Source organism: Ictalurus punctatus, chromosome 17 (assembly GCF_001660625.3).
Source record: "Ictalurus punctatus breed USDA103 chromosome 17, Coco_2.0, whole genome shotgun sequence".
NCBI lineage: Eukaryota > Metazoa > Chordata > Actinopteri > Siluriformes > Ictaluridae > Ictalurus > Ictalurus punctatus.
The window spans coordinates 9,572,979-9,590,162 of record NC_030432.2 but is presented as its reverse complement, the minus strand read 5'-3'; the positions used below and the strand labels follow the sequence as shown (position 1 = coordinate 9,590,162).

Below are 17,184 nucleotides of genomic sequence, written 5' to 3'. Positions count from 1 at the left end.
CTCGTCCGATAAGTTGATTGGTTCAAATCTTTCACTCAAACGTCAGTCTGTGGCCACGCCCACAAGATCACCCTGGTGACTGAAATAAACACTGCGTTGTTCTCAAGTGGTGGATCTGAAATATCTTTTTTTTTTCTTCTTCTTCTTTTTGAGAAATAGTATTATGACTATGTATTAATGATAATATAGAGCAGACTTCCACAAACATAAGTATAAGTTGTGGACATCTGACTGTAATACTCGTGTGCTTTTTGAACATCCCATTCCTGATTTAATCCCCTTTGCTGTTATAATAATCCTGGGGTGCAGTCGGTCATCCCAGTTCATCTCAATGGTGTTCAGGGGTTGAGGGCGGGGCTCTGTGCAGGAAACTCGAGGTCTTCCACTCCAACTTCAGCAAACCATGTTGTCATTGTCATACTGGAACGGGTTTGGGCCCCTCAGGCCCACTATCTAAAATGCAAAGACATTTTAGACAATTGTGTGCTTCCAACTTTTGGGAAAGGCTATAGTCTATAGTCATGTGTCCACACAATTTATACACACACACACACACACACACACACACACACACACACACACACACACACACACACACACACATATATATATATATATATATATATATATATATATATATATATATATATATATATATATATATAGTAAAACCAGTAGTAATGATATAGTAGTAATGGTGTGTATATATACATACTCATAAAAAAAAAAAACATCACATTCAACAACACATTCAACTGCTTTTATTTCCAGCAAATTTCTTAACATGTGCAAATATTTGTATTAACATAAAAACATTCAACTACTGAGACATAAACTGAACAATTTTCACAGACATTTGACGAGCAGAATAAAGAGTAATGTAATTACTATAATGGAATAATGAGTCCCTGAACAAAGGCAGGGTCAATATCAAAAGTAACAGTCAGTATGTGGTGCTCACCAGCTGCTTAAAGTACTACAGTGCAACTCATCCTCATGGACTGCACCAAATTGGTCAGTTCTTGCTGTGAGATGTTACCCCACTCTTCGACCAAGGCAAGTTCTCAATCATGTCTGGGGGCACACATGGTTACATGTAATTTTCCACTAAAAGAACAATCAGCTGTCCTTCGTCTCTCCCTGCAGCAGGATTATGGCATATTCATGTAGGTGAGCAGGAACCCTAGGCATCTTTGATCTGGTGAAAGGTCTCTTTAGTGTCCTGAGTTACTGTAAATGTTACCTTAATTGCCCACCACCTGTAAACTGTTCGGGTCTTAAGTACTGTTCCACAGGTGCATGTGCAATAATTGTTTATGATTCATTGAACAAGCATGAAAAACATAGTTTAAACCCTTTCCAATAAAGATCTGTAATGCTTATTTGGAATTTTACAAAATTACCTTTAAAATACATCTCCTGAAAAAGGGACGTTTCTTTTTTTTCTTCTTTTTTTGAGTTTATACATATATACATTACCAGTGAAAAGTTTGGAGACACTTGACTGAAATGTATCTCATGATCTTAAAGACCTTTTGATCTGAAGGTGTATGAGTAAATGTTTGAAATCGGTGATGTTACATGTTACAAACATTTTCAGTTTTTAAATTTTTTTAAATGGACGATTTGCAGCGAAATATTCAGAAAAGCAGCCAGTAAGTGTCCAGCATAGGTGGGAAAAAAGAATGAGTGTTTCTAAACTTTTGACGGTAGAGTGTGTGTGTGTGTGTGTGTGTGTGTGTGTGTGTATATATATATATATTTATATATATATATATATATATATATATATATATATATATATATATATATATATATATATATATATATATATAGGCAGATACCCTGTGAACCTTTCTGGCAAGCTTTCAAAAGATATATATATATTTTTTGAACGTCACAGGGAATCTGGCTGATACTAGAAGTGTGCATTGTATTTTTACCTTCACGTGAGTGAAAGTGAGTGGAAGCTTATGGGACAATGTAAATTTTCATTTACATTCATTCAATCATCCTCAGTAACTGCTTGGTCACGGTCATGGTCCTTTAAATTAGGTTTTATATTTCAGCTAATAGAACCAACCAATTCAATAGAAAATATTGCAGGCAGGTACACACAAAAATGATAATCACCCAAGTGGGATAAAAAAACCTCCTGCATACTAATTATGAATTCAGGTAGATAAAGGACAGGGTGCAGGGCGCAACTCTGTGTCGATGCCCATGGTTCTGTAATGGCCACATATGGATATGATGGTCAGGCGTGCACAAACGTTTGGCCATATATTGTATATTTGGAACACTAAGCAGATGCAGGTACATATAGCGACATCTCAAAAGCATAGTCTCTACTCTCAGAGTTGTGGACAACTTTTGGTCATTGTGGGAAACACTGCTGTCTCATTTTTTTTTTTTCTTTAATTGGAGACTTTGTGTGTGTGTGTGTTTAGGGGGATTGTGAGAGTAAACAAAACATGAAGGATGTGAACTGGAACGGAGTAATGTTAGTCAATTGCGAATCTGTTTTTAGAGGAACCTAATATGGTGAACAAATTATATTATAGAACTCAGGCAATTTTACTGGGGCTATCTTATACAGTGTGGCAAGTAATAATCTGGAAAGACCTTTGTAATATCACTGTCTAAAACTGGATTTAAAGAGAAGCAAATCAGTAAATGGATCACATGTAAATTAATCAATAAAATAAAATGGAGAAAAAAAAGCATAGTTTCGTCTGTTCATGATTTGCTTTTATATGAACATATCTTGGTTAACTATGGTAAACATGGTGTACTAAAGCCATGATTAATTTTCCAAGGGTTACTGATGCCAAATGTGGAAAAAATGAAATCTCAAAATTATAAATATCCCTCAGAAATCTAGTTTATTTCCCATCAACCTTCATGGAATTTCTTTCATCATCCAGAAAATCACTTATAACTCAATGCAAACAGATTGAATAAACGTTCTTTAAGCAACAGCATATTAGTTAACATGCATGTGAATTGGTGAGTGGTGGAAGCAAAAACAAACCAGTCACATTCGAATTGAAAGTCACACCGCTGTTTATGCAGGGATAATCCATTCAGTCAGGGTTTCAGTGCTCAGGTTGATAGAGAATAAATGCATTCAATAGGCAGAGTAAAATAGGTTGTCTTTTATGTTCCAATATATTGTATTGTTTGAGACCTTTCCCAAAATACGTTCATCATAAAGTTAAACTGATATGGAAAATTCTCCTTTAATGGTTAAAGCAAGGTTTAAGAATAGCATCAAAATAAGGGGAAAACTAAATGTAGCTCTGATATAAACTTGACAAAAATTACTCTGTGAAAAATAAATTAAATAAATTAATTTAAGAATAACTCCATCAACAAATTGTTGGAAAATATATAAATGAACACATTTTTACAAATGCATCCTGCTAATGTAATTGAAAAATACATAACACCAGAATACCATTACAGTGCAATGAGCAAAATCAACACGGCATCTTTTTCATTATCCATTACCACTTAAAAAAGGGATCATATTAACGTCTGTCGTTAAACACCTTCAGTGTGAATTTGATTCACTTCCTTTCTGGCTTCAACATCGATGTACTGGGTACAAGCATGGCAACTGTGTATAAAATTTTGTGTGTAATTTAAAAATCTACAGTGTTTACTTATAGCTGAACTAGGTTAACATCCGAAGCCAAAGAATCTGCTCCAAGTACTTTTTTTTTTTTTTTTTTTTAATTTTATTTTATTTAAAGGGAAACTTGTTTTATATGGACAAGTCCCTGAATTGAATATATCCTACAAAGCAATTAGTTTTTATTTTCTCTTCAAATATGATTATGTGGTTATACAGATTAATTCAAATTTCGATTATTTCTCTAACCAACTACTCACTGCAATACTATTATACGCAATCTATAAGGTATAGAAGATAACGACATTACTTTGTTATGAAATATGATTAGGAGAATTTACTCCTAACCATTTGGAGAAAAACAAAACAAAACAAAACAAGTGTACAAATCACCACAGTTAACACCACGCTTCGTGTTCATTGGGATTCCTAGCTAAAATTTCAGGATTACTTCCTCACACTGACTTCCATGTATCCTCTAAGCTTGGAATTACCAACACTGAACTTCAGTTGTCCATTTAATGACTACATAGATACAAGAACAGTGTCTGTCATCAATAATATAAACATAATATATGATCGTTATATCATAAACTTAATTACCTCTAGTATAATCATTTTTATAACTACAAAAAACAAGAAATAATCTTCTAGTTCTCACTAAGGAGAACACTATGCAATAATCAATAACCACAATAAAACAATAAGGGAATGTAAAGGAGTTGCATTGAAACCCTATAAAAATTATTCAGGTTGTAGAATTGAGATTAATCTAAGAACTGCAAATCCTTGTCTATGGCTAATAATACTAATGCTAAAGCACACATCTACTGAAATTTAATGGTAATTATTATAGAAATCTGCTACCCAAATTCTGACATGGTATTAATGTAAATTGTCAAGTTCTAATATTGACCTCCCACTCCATAAAGCATTCGCTGCAATCAATTTACTATTTAAAGAAAAAAAAAAAAAAAAAAAAGAACACATGACAAACACTGTTATACCCTGAAAAATTCCTAACCTTTTCTATTCAACATGAGGTTAAATATACTTGAGTTTTTTTTAATGAAAAATATTTTTGTAAGAAAAAAACTGTAAAGTCACGCATGGAGCATATCACATATTGTATTTTCCTTATATACGTATGTATATATTCAACAGCATTGTCTTTAATTCCAATCGAGTCAAACAAACAACAAAGAAATTAAGCAAATTGTCTGAGTTTGATTTAAAAAGAAAAAGGAAACAAATTAAGAAAAATGCAGCTGAAATCCACTGCACCATTGACTGCACTTCAGGAGGTAGGAATTGCATGACAATATATATGATATAATTCAGGTTATTACTTATGTTCCAACCTTACATTATACTTTATAAACACTATAGACGTACCTCTATTACTTTATAATGCCTGCGTAGGCACATATTTCTTTGATTTAAAATGAGCAAATATCCATTCATCCATCCATTTTTCTACAAAGGGTGACAGGGAGCCTGGAGCCTATCCCAGGGATCTCGGGGCACAAGGTAAGAACACGATAGACAAGAAACACATAGACGGGGTGCCAACCCATTGCAGGGGAAACACACACACACACACACACATACACACACACACACACAACTACGGACAATCTGGAAATGCCAATCAGCCTACAACATGTGTATTTGGACTTGCGGAGGAAAACGGAAAGCACTGGGAGAACATGCAAACTTCGTGCACACAGGATTCAAGTGGTACAAGTATCATCTATTCTGATAACCACCAGGGTAGACACTAACTTGCAGTGTGTTCATGCACAAACCAAAAATTAAAAAATAAATAAACTCATTTATCTTTAGCATGTCCCTCCTTATTATACTGTCAGATTACTAATTACTGTCGAACGTTGTGGCCTGAGAGTTATGCTATACATATACCAGCTACAAATCCACCATTTTCTCCTTAGGACAATCATGGGGTGTGACTCCTTTTCTCCCTCCTGTGGCAAACCACAATATAACTGATGGCAGATGATTGTCAAGTTTCACAGGATGCACTTTTTGAACTAGCAAAGCTCTTTTGTGCTTTCCTTTTAAAGAAACAGGCATTTACTAAACAGTTAACCGCAAACCCCATTCATGGTCAAAGGCAACATAAATGACGAAAGCCAAATGTACGGCATGTCAACAAACGCAGCGGCACACACACTGAACAGCAATGTGAGCTGCAAGATGCCCTTTAATACACAATGTAATGTCTCTAAAATTCAAGGCGGTCTGAAAAGCCTATATATATATATATATATATATATATATTATATATCTTTTTTTTGGAATCATGTCTCACACACATTGTGGAGTCTATGGCGTGTTAGTATAGACACAAATTATTCCAGCGCAGTTTCATCTTATTCCTTATACCAGTCACTCATTTGGTCTTGGGCACCACCAGGAGCTCGTCCCCATCCCGAATGCTGTAGGAATGCAAGGCCCTTGTGCTATACTTCATCTCTTCAGGCCCAAAGGCTGAGTGCATGTCCTTGTCAATGTAGTAGAGACGCATGTTAGTGACTGAGAGTCGCACCACTGCTTTCAGCTGCTTTTTCAGCTCAGCCACGGTCTGATCCAGCCGGATATTCACCTGCTCTACCCGGTCCTCACAGCGCACTTCCACCTTAGCGTGGCAGCGCGGCCGCAGGTCGATCTCGGCCAGTGGCGCCAGCTTCCCGTACTTGGTCACCAAACAGTGATATCTATCATAAAAATGCACAGGAGTGTGTCAGATACATTTATTTAACATCTATACACATAATTACATGTTGCAATCACAAATGCAATCGTGTTTTTACAATGCCTTTCAAAATTAGAGACACCATTTATGAAAATAATAAAGACAATATAGAAACGATAACATTCGGTGGTTAATATGGGGATGCTATACAGAATTATTTAAACACACTGGAACGAACGCATTTACCAAGCTGCATACAAACACATTTATTCTTAACCTACAAGAACTTGGGGATTCCTGAAAATCCAGTTAGGTCAGAAAAACATTTGCATATCTTACGAGAGCTTTTGAGTTTGTTTGAATTCAAATTCAAATCATATAACTGCCATGAGTTACTGCAGCTTCACATATATAGATTATGCTGTCAAGCTTAAACAGATTACTTCTTTCATCTGCAGAGACAAATAGAATTTGTGAAACTTAGTTGTTTCATATTAATGACCTGAAAGAAATAAATTAAGCCAAATTCATAAATTAAAACAAGAAAGCCAAGCCATTTCATTAGAACAACAGAAATGCTACCCTATAAAAAGAGGAAGAGTATGGCTGAGTATGGGAAAGTATGGAAGAGAATGGAAGAGTAAGGCTGAGTATGGAAAAGTATGGCTAAGTATGGAAGGGTATGGAATAGTATGGAAAAGTATGGAACAGTATAGCTGAGTAGGGAAGAGCATGGCTGAGTACGGAAAGTATGGAAGAGTAAGGCTGAGTAAGGCTGAGTATGGAGTAGTATGGCTGAGTATGGCAGAGTGTGGAAGAGTATGAAATAGTATGGCTGAGTATGGAAGAGTATGGCTGAGTAAGGAAGAACAAGGCTGAGTATGGAAAAGTATGGAAGAGTAAGGCTGAGTATGGAAAAGTATGGAAGAGTAAGGCTGAACAGGGTATAGAATGGAAGAGTAGGGAAGAGTATGGCTGAGTATGGAATAGTATGGAAGAGTAAGGCTGAGCAGGGAATAGTATGGAAGAGTAGGGAAGAGTATGGCTGAGTATGGAAGAGTATGGCTGAGTATGGAAGAGTATGGCTGAGTAGGGAAGAGTATGGCTGAGTATGGAAGAGTATGGCTGAGTATGGAAGAGTATGGAAGAGTATGGAAGAGTATGGAAGAGCATGGAAGAGCATGGAAGAGTAAGGCTGAGCAGGGAATAGAATGGAAGAGTAGGGAAGAGTATGGCTGAGTATGGAATAGTACGGAAGAGTACGGCTGAGCAGGGAAAAGTATGGAAGAGTAGGGAAGAGTATGGCTGAGTAGGGAAGAGTATGGCTGAGTAGGGAAGAGTATGGCTGAGTAGGGAAGAGTATGGCTGAGTAGGGAATAGAATGGTAGGGTATGGCTGAGTAGGGAAGAGTATGGCTGAGTATGGCAGAGTATGGCAGAGTAGGGAAGAGTATGGAAGAGTAAGGTAGAGTAAGGTTGAGTATGGAATAGTATGGAAGAGTATGGCAGAGTGTGGAAGAGTATGAAATAGTATGGCTGAGTAAGGAAGAGTATGGCTGAGTATGGAAGAGTAAGGCTGAGTATGGAAAAGTATGGAAGAGTAAGGCTGAGTATGGAAAAGTATGGAAGAGTAAGGCTGAACAGGGTATAGAATGGAATAGAATGGTAGAGTAAGGCTGAGTATGGAAGAGTATGGCAGAGTAGGGAAGAGTATGGCTGAGTAGGGAATAGAATGGTAGGGTATGGCTGAGTAGGGAAGAGTATGGCTGAGTAGGGAAGAGTATGGCTGAGTAGGGAAGAGTATGGCTGAGTAGGGAAGAGTATGGCTGAGTAGGGAAGAGTATGGCAGAGTATGGCAGAGTAAGGCAGAGTATGGAATAGTATGTAAGAGCAAGGCTAAGTATGGAAATGTATGGAAGAGTAAGGCTGAGTATGGAAAAGTATGGAAAAGTAAGGCTGAGCAGGGAATAGAATGGAAGAGTATGGCTGAGTATGGAATAGTATGGAAGAGTAAGGCTGAGCAGGGAATAGTATGGAAGAGTATGGCTGAGTATGGAATAGTATGGAAGAGTAAGGCTGAGCAGGGAATAGTATGGAAGAGTATGGCTGAGTATGGAAGAGTATGGAAGAGTATGGAAGAGTAAGGCTGAGCAGGGAATAGTATGGAAGAGTATGGCTGAGTATGGAATAGTATGGAAGAGTAAGGCTGAGCAGGGAATAGTATGGAAGAGTAGGGAAGAGTATGGCTGAGTATGGAATAGAATGGTAGAGTAAGGCTGAGTATGGAAGAGTATGGAAGAGTAAGGCTGAGTATGGAAGAGTATGGAAGAGTATGGAAGAGTAGGGAAGAGTATGGCTGAGTAGGGAAGAGTATGGCTGAGTATGGCAGAGTATGGCAGAGTATGGCAGAGTATGGCAGAGTAAGGCTGACTATGGAATAGTAAGGAAGAGTAAGGCTGAGTATGGAAAAGTATGGAAAAGTAAGGCTGAGCCGGGAATAGAATGGAAGAGTATGGAAGAGTATGGAATAGTATGGAAGAGTAAGGCTGAGCAGGGAATAGTATGGAAGAGTATGGCTGAGTATGGAATAGTATGGAAGAGTAAGGCTGAGCAGGGAATAGTATGGAAGAGTATGGCTGAGTATGGAAGAGTATGGAAGCGTATGGAAGAGTAAGGCTGAGCAGGGAATAGTATGGAAGAGTATGGCTGAGTATGGAATAGTATGGAAGAGTAAGGCTGAGCAGGGAATAGTATGGAAGAGTAGGGAAGAGTATGGCTGAGTATGGAATAGAATGGTAGAGTAAGGCTGAGTATGGAAGAGTATGGAAGAGTAAGGCTGAGTATGGAAGAGTATGGAAGAGTATGGAAGAGTAGGGAAGAGTAGGGAAGAGTATGGCTGAGTAGGGAAGAGTATGGCTGAGTATGGCAGAGTATGGCAGAGTATGGCAGAGTATGGCAGAGTATGGCAGAGTATGGCAGAGTAAGGCTGACTATGGAATAGTAAGGAAGAGTAAGGCTGAGTATGGAAAAGTATGGAAAAGTAAGGCTGAGCCGGGAATAGAATGGAAGAGTATGGAAGAGTATGGAATAGAATGGTAGGGTATGGCTGAGTAGGGCAGAGTATGGACGAGTATGGACGAGTATGGACGAGTATGGACGAGTATGGACGAGAATGGCTGAGTATGGCTGAGTATGGCTGAGCAGGGAAGAGTATGGAAGTGTAAGGCTGAGTATGGAAAAGTATGGCTGAGTAGGGAAGTGTAGGGAAGAGTATGGCTGAGTATGGAAGTGTAGGGAAGAGTATGGCTTAGTAGGGAAGTGTAGGGCAGAGTATGGCTGAGTAGGGAAGTGTAGGGCAGAGTATGGCTGAGTAGGGAAGTGTAGGGCAGAGTATGGCTGAGTAGGGAAGTGTAGGGAAGAGTATGGCTGAGTAGGGAAGTGTAGGGAAGAGTATGGCTGAGTAGGGAAGTGTAGGGAAGAGTATGGCTGAGTAGGGAAGTGTAGGGAAGAGTATGGCTGAGTAGGGAAGTGTAGGGAAGAGTATGGCTGAGTAGGGAAGTGTAGGGAAGAGTATGGCTGAGTAGGGAAGTGTAGGGAAGAGTATGGCTGAGTAGAGAAGAGTATGGCTGAATAGGAAGAGTATGGCTGAGTAGGGAGTAATAACAGACTTTTTCAGTAATAGCGAACAAGGGTGGAGACCTCACTGCTCCTTTATATTTGTTTGTGCAGATGTAGTGTTCTCTTCAACGCATACTACAGCTACAAAGCCACATGCATTTGCAAAATATCTGCAGTTTGCTGCAACACAAAACAACATTCTGTTCTTTGTCAAAACTATACACTCGCTGGCCACTGTAATCACATTTCCCCCAATTCTGATGTTTAATGTGAACGTTAACTGAAGCTCTTGATCTGTATTTGTATGATTTTAACAAATTGTTCTGCAGCCATGTGACTGGCAGAGAACTGCATGAATAAGAAGGGGTACAGGTGTCCTATTAAACTGGCCGGTTAGTGTACGTTATAACTGAGCTCCAGCACATTGGTTCTGAGCCCCTCTCACTGGACCTGTGAGGCAGCTCCTCTTCAGAGTGATCCCGATAATAACGGATGAAGAACCTCTCAGCATCCTCACGTTCTAACTCTGTAACAATGCTCCCGTTGAGGCAAGTCACTTGAGGCAACCTGAGACAGGAACACAAAGGTACTGAGAGTTCTACAGGTAATGGCTGAACTTCTACAAGTAGCAGAGTGCTAATGAGTAACTTACTGAGCTATCATGAGACTGCGCCTCTCTGTGTTAGTGTAGGTCTCCAGCAGAGGAATGCCCCGCAATCTCACTTCCTCCAGCTTGGGTAGAAAATTTAACTTCTCTATGTCTTCCCATCGACTGAGACCTAAACAAGCATGTAAGCAATATTAGAGATGGTTGAGTAAAGCTGCATTTGGGTTAAATTTATGGAACAAAGTTGATACAATATAATACTTTTCTTAACGTGAATAAAAATGCTGGCAATACTTAATGAAACTGGAAAATGATGAAACATTTGTATGATATGTGATCCGTATCATGATATATAAGTTTGCTAACAAACTTTGCCAGAAGAACAGCTGTGTTGCATTTAAATAGGAAAAAAACAAAAGAAAGACAGAGTTCAGTGATAAATAGTGTTATCTCTATTGTTGTGAGATTGTGTGATAGAATACAAGTAATGCCACAGCCATGCTCTCTGATTGGGAGGGATGCCATTATTCTCTCCTGTCAATCAAAGTGACAATAATCTTGGGTGATATCCTCTGACTTTGTTTAGCTGCCCTATGACAGCATAGACAAGTTGACTTCATGCGTCTCAGAGGAACTATACGTGAGCCCTCATCCTCGCTGGTTACGAGTGCTGCATCACAATTTGCCTACTTATACGATGACTAAAAGTATGTACTCTTTTTGTGAAGAAAAAGTACATACTTTTGAGTGTGTAGCAAAGGTGATTAGTTCTGGGACATACCAACACTTCAGGTAACGAAAGACAACGTTGTTGCCTAGTTACGCACACTGTCAGTGTAAACAAACTCCTCGTTGTATTTCGGCTTTTCTTCATTCATAATTCCTTAAATAATTTCATTTACCATTCCCTTGATGTATTTTTCCACGTTTCATTTACACCTCTCTAAAATGCACACGTGAATTCGGCAAAGCAAACCCCCCCCTTACAGAAAGATTTCATGATAGGTTTTATGAGAAACCATACCCGAGTTGTGCAGATTGATGCTACGCAGATTAGGAAAGAGTCGGCGAAGATTGTCCTCAGAGTCAAGAATGGAGTTCAGGTTGTTGTTAGCCAAGACGAGCGTGTTGAGGGAAGGGAATATGGTGCCGAACTTGCGCACCTCGCTCCAGTCCTGCAGATTGTTGTCTGTAATGTGCAGCAGCCGCAGAGAATGACATGGAGTGGCAGACACCATCACAGTGCTGTACTCGTTAAGGCACAGGAAAAGCTCCTCCAATCTAGAGGACACACATGTATGCATGTGAGGACTTTACATTTTTACTGTCAGCTATAAAAAACCCAGTGACTGACTGACTGACTGCATGAACAATATAGTCATCATAAAAGGATTGAGAATCATGGATTGAGAAAAAGGATTGAGAGTTCATGTGTGTTGTTAAAGGGCCTTGACCTTCAGCAGCAAATCAACCATTTCCAACAGTATTCAAAGCAGGATGGAAGATACAGTCATAAAAAACTGGCACAAAAACCTGATCAGTTTCTTGTAGGACACTGGTACGATGTCAGTATCAGACAGATATTTTCTGTACATTCTTTAAATCTATAAGACAATAAACAGAATTAAACTTTTTTTTTATATATATATAATTGAAAATTTTTAATTTGCTGGTTTGGCTGACACTTTTATCCGAAGCAATTAAGACACCAAAACAGAGCACTTGAAGGTTAAAGATCTTGCCCAAAGAAACCAACATGGCAGTTTGATAGCACTGGGCTTTAAATTCTGTCTGATCAGTAGCCCAAAGCCTTAGCCAATGAGCCACAACTTACCAAAACACTGCTCACTGAGTAATGATCTGATGGATCTCACTGTCATGACAAGGTCAATACGTTTTTAATCAGCCTTTTTACCTTGCAGTACTGCATGTGGGTGAACCTGACGAGCATTCCTTCTTATGCTCAGTATACACTGTTCAGATCAGCAGCTCAAGTGTTTATCTTGTGGGGCGGCTGTGCCTCAGGTGGTAGAGCGGGTTGGTGGTTCGATCCCCGGGCCACACGTCTCCACATGCCAAAGTGTCCTTAGCAAGACACTGAACCCCAAGTTGGTCCCGATGGCAGGCTAGCACCTTGCATAGTAGCTCTGCTGCCATTGGTGTATGAGTGTGTGAATGAGGCACAGTGTAAAGCGCTTTGTAGAACCGCTAAGGTTAAAAAGCTCTATATAAGTGCAGACCATTTACTATTTATCGGTCATGGACCGTCCAGGGACCCCTGTTTAAACAGAGCCCCTGCCGTGACATGTGTCTCTTAGGATATTCTCCTAGGGTGGTGAATATCACCATCATCTTGTCTATGTGCACACATGCTGAGATCTTACAACAGTCATAACACGAACAAATAACATAGTATGAAAGTGAAATAACGATATAAACATGACTTATAAACTTATAAAACCATAAAGTCTATAAAGCTATAAAACCCCAGGATCCGGTTTTAACTGAGACTTAGTTTATAAGTAAACTTTTATGTTCTACATTGTTGCAAATAAGGAAACAGTAAACAGCATATTATCAAAGCATAACATAGCATAACATAAGCATAATAAGATCTATGCAATTGATATTCAGTACGCCCAAGACGTTTATATATCGATGTTTTTAATCAAAGAAATGAAACATATTGGGAGTTCTGTAGTGATCTTACTCAGGCATCGCACGCGTGAAGGCGTGGACGACGTCCCAAGAAATCTGAGTGTTGTTGAGGACGAGGCGGTGCACTCTAGTTAACGCCTCAGCACAGAACGACTCCAGCGCTGCGTCACTCAGCGGGTTTGAGCTAAGGTTCAGGCATTGCAGGTTTGGAATGTTCATAACAATCTTACTGATCTGAACAGAGGCAAGTAACAGAGTTAATAATCGACAGTGTAACAGAAATTGTACTGGTTATGTGTGGCAATGAGTTGCCATGTTTCATACTGCCATACATTCGTGGCCAGCGCAAATAAATGAGACAGCTACCTCATTCCAGTCCTGGAATTTGTTATGAGATAAATCCAGTTCAACCACATGGGCACAAAAAGCTGCAATCTCTCCTTCATCCCCTGCTAGGCTAATTCCACAGCCATTCAGGACCAGCACACTGGGCAGGTTCAGTCTGTCTGGTAGGGTAATAAAATATACAGCCCTTTCATTCACTTATCTCTAGACTTTACACTAAGAACCACAGACTGAGCTCATATAGCAACAATGCTGACTGACTCACAAATGGTTGTCAGTGTCTAACTTGGTCATACCTTTCATAGGAGAGCCCTGATGGCCAGACGGGACAACCACCCCAATACCAGGGCCCCGGCGGTAGGGGAAGTTCTCAGGGCTGTATTTCTCACTCATCACTTGCATAAACGTGCGGCCTTCCACCTCAGGTGCCTCCATGGCCCCGTCCCACACACCCCACCAACTGCTGCTCTTAAACAAAAAAAGAAAGAAAATTTTAAATACTCTTAAAAACAGTTTCTCTTAATATTTACTCACTGCTTTAAACAGAATCAAATTAATGATACAAATCTCAGTTAGTTTGTTTATTAGACATTGGTTCAAGTCATCAAATCAGCCTGACTGTCTTTGCAGAACTACTACTTCTGTTGTCTCACTGATTTCCCGTCACAACCACGCTCACCTGTTTGGGATTTCTTGATTAGTTGTTCTATTTAAGCTCCTTGTTTTGTCACCTTGTTTGCTGGATGTGGTTGTTCTCTTATATTTGTTATTGCTTTTGTTCATGCACTGTGTTTTGATAAGTTAGTCCTTTTTTTTTTTCTTTGGGTTTATTTTCTAGTTTACCAAGTTTCCGATAGTCCTGGTACCTAGTGTGTTTATTCCTCGTGTCTGTCCGTAATAAAGAAAGTTCTGCATGGACTCTCCTCTGTGACAGTCAGGAAATATGGGCTGTTTCTCATCTGTATTTATATCTATGTCTACAGTTCTGACAGTACTTACAAAGCAATCTTACCTGTCGTAATGTGCAGTTCCACAAATCTGTAACAGCCTGAAGTGGCTGGCCACTGGCGAAGGAGTGAGCGTGTCCTGAAAAGCCACTCCTCTCACTATATTTTAAAGGTGTGATTAGATATAAGAGGAGGGCCTGTAGAAACTCCTGTAAAAACAATCATGGGATCAGTCTTCCTGAAACAAGTGCTAACTTTAAATGAGATTAAGATATGTGCAAATAAGAAACGAATTTCAGTTCAGGAAAGCTGCTAAGTTTCAGAACTACAGTCATGGGGGAAAGAAAGCAAACCCTCCTTCATTTGTATGTTTTTATTCATCAGGGCCTAAAACAATATTGTAAAGCTGAATGGGACAAAATACACTGTATTTTTTCTTTTTTTAAGTTGAGGACATTTCCAGTGGTACCAACCCACATCTTTCCATTTTGGACTGAATTTTGGCGATGTTTACATTTATCTTATTTGGCTGACACTTTTATCCAAAGTGACTTACAACTGAGATAACTGAGCAGTTGTGGGTTCTTGCTGCCTTAACCACTGTGCCACCAGTCAGTTGCTAAGTAATGCGAAACAACAAAAGTAATTACAATATGCTTCAACACGCGCTGTATCTATGCTCAAGGGGGGGGATTGTTATCCGTTAACAATATGTAATCCCAGCATAAAGTTCTGTGGATCGGACTTGAAAATATATATTTTTAGGTCACTACTACTGTAAACCCACTGATACTCAGTGTCAGATCTGTACATCTATTCTGTCACAATTTATTTAATTAACCTCTTCTGATCAGTAACTATATACTCCGAGGAAACAAAAAGGTCTTATATTATTCTATTTTAATGATCTTAACAACAAAATTAGCAAGTATGAAGGAAACATCTCAGGACCTCCTGTGCCACCATTTTCTCATTTACTTTTGCTGCAGTGAACCGTTTAGTTTGTGTATGCAAAGATAAAATCATGATAATGATTAACATGTTAGGTGTAAAACTCAAACTAACATGTCTGGGTGTACAAAATTTAAATAAAGTGAAAATAAAATAAATGGATGAAGGAATAAAATCAAAAGCTGTACAGAAGTTTACCCACAGGGCTTAAACAAGGGAAAACCCATCACCTAATAAGTTACTTTATCTATTTGTTTAACTCTTGCTAAATTTCCTTAACAACGGTTTTACTGCTAATACCAAAAACAGCTTATTATATTGCCGTTTTGGGCATGGCCCATTTTATTTTATTTTATTTTTTTGTCCAGGAGTGTACGTGAAGGTCAAATTAAAACATTGTGAATGACTAGATTATATTACACAGAATACTGTAAATAAATAAATAAATAAATAAATAAATAAATAAGCAAAATTAGTTAAATCTCTTTACATTAGATGGGAAAAGGTTAACAAAAATGGATTCAATAAGCATGAGATGGAATAGAAATAAAAGACATGTCTGACAGTCGGCACGGACAGGGCAGCCTCACAGCTCCAGGGTTCCCAGAGTTCTCCCCGTGTGCATGTGGGTTCCTCTGGGTTCTCTGGTTTCCTCCTATCACTCAAAAATATGCTAGTAGGTTTGAATGAGTATGCCACCAATGTTCCCAGGATAAACTCTGGAAACCCCACAACTCTGTGTATACACACATACACACACACACACACACACACACACACACACACACACACTATAATATATATTACATATTATATCTAAATATATCATAATATATTTTACATATTATATATATATATATATATATATATATATATATATATATATATATATATATATATACATACATACATACATACATACACACACACACACATACAGACATACATATATTGATTGAAATAGAAATGTAATAGTGTTGTGATATATTCGTCATGTATATTTGTCCCTACAAGGATATCCAGTGCCTTCGTCTGAAGAGCGTTGGACTGGACCTGAAACAATAAACATCCTCCTTTGGTTCCGTCTGTAATTTTTATTTTTTTTAACTGTCATTTATTCGCCAGACATTCGGCTTGTTAAAATAATTTTTAAAAATGCAAACACGTGTAAAACAGTAGCATTGGCTAGCATAGTGTTTTAGGAAAGCTATCAAGCTAGTAACTGGACAGCTAAAAGGAGTTAGCTTGGCCTACTAACAAGTCTGAAGTCCGGTATACATCTGGTTATAAATGCATGGCCAGATGTGCGAGCGCGTGCGCGTACATAATCCTTCAACTACCTGCGCATTTCAAACAGAAACATTTCCGAGCCACCGCAGCTCAGCTTTTATATAAATAACCCGCACGTCACATCAACAACAGCGATTTCATCCAACAAACAAAAAACCCACATACAACAACAATCAAAACACATCTTAATGAAGTGGGTCTAATGGTAACTAAATATATATTTACTGTAATCACTGAGAGGTTCCGCTTTGCTCTTGTTGTGGATGTTGCAGCCGTTACACTGAGACACCTGTACAGGAAGTGACGTCACTCCTAGTGATTTGACACCGTTCTACAAAGCTAAAGTTGGGTGCAATATAATGTAAAGTCCAACAAATCTGACCTTTACTGTTAATCTTTGTGTGCTTATGGGGAAA

General features: G+C 38.7%; 1 protein-coding gene across 3 annotated transcripts; it reads right to left on the bottom strand.

Annotated features, from left to right (window-relative positions):
- Nucleotides 1-3,048: 3,048 nt before the first annotated feature.
- tbcela (tubulin folding cofactor E-like a) lies at nucleotides 3,049-17,072 on the bottom strand. Of its 3 annotated transcripts, XM_017490303.3 has the most exons (10): nucleotides 16,994-17,033; nucleotides 16,490-16,531; nucleotides 14,593-14,736; nucleotides 13,877-14,048; nucleotides 13,602-13,741; nucleotides 13,288-13,469; nucleotides 11,602-11,858; nucleotides 10,623-10,749; nucleotides 10,421-10,537; nucleotides 3,049-6,375 (listed from the first exon to the last, which is right to left on the bottom strand). In XM_017490303.3, the coding sequence occupies exons 4-10, from the start codon at nucleotides 14,013-14,015 to the stop codon at nucleotides 6,051-6,053; spliced, it is 1,287 nt and encodes a 428-aa protein (XP_017345792.1). In that variant the 5' UTR covers nucleotides 14,016-14,048; nucleotides 14,593-14,736; nucleotides 16,490-16,531; nucleotides 16,994-17,033; the 3' UTR covers nucleotides 3,049-6,050. The 3 variants fall into 3 exon arrangements, with proteins under 3 accessions (XP_017345792.1, XP_017345790.1, XP_017345791.1); XM_017490301.3 differs by lacking the exon at nucleotides 16,490-16,531 and having other exon boundaries at nucleotides 16,994-17,072; XM_017490302.3 differs by lacking the exons at nucleotides 16,490-16,531; nucleotides 16,994-17,033 and having other exon boundaries at nucleotides 13,877-14,043; nucleotides 14,593-14,727.
- Between the last annotated feature and the right edge of the window lie 112 nt (nucleotides 17,073-17,184).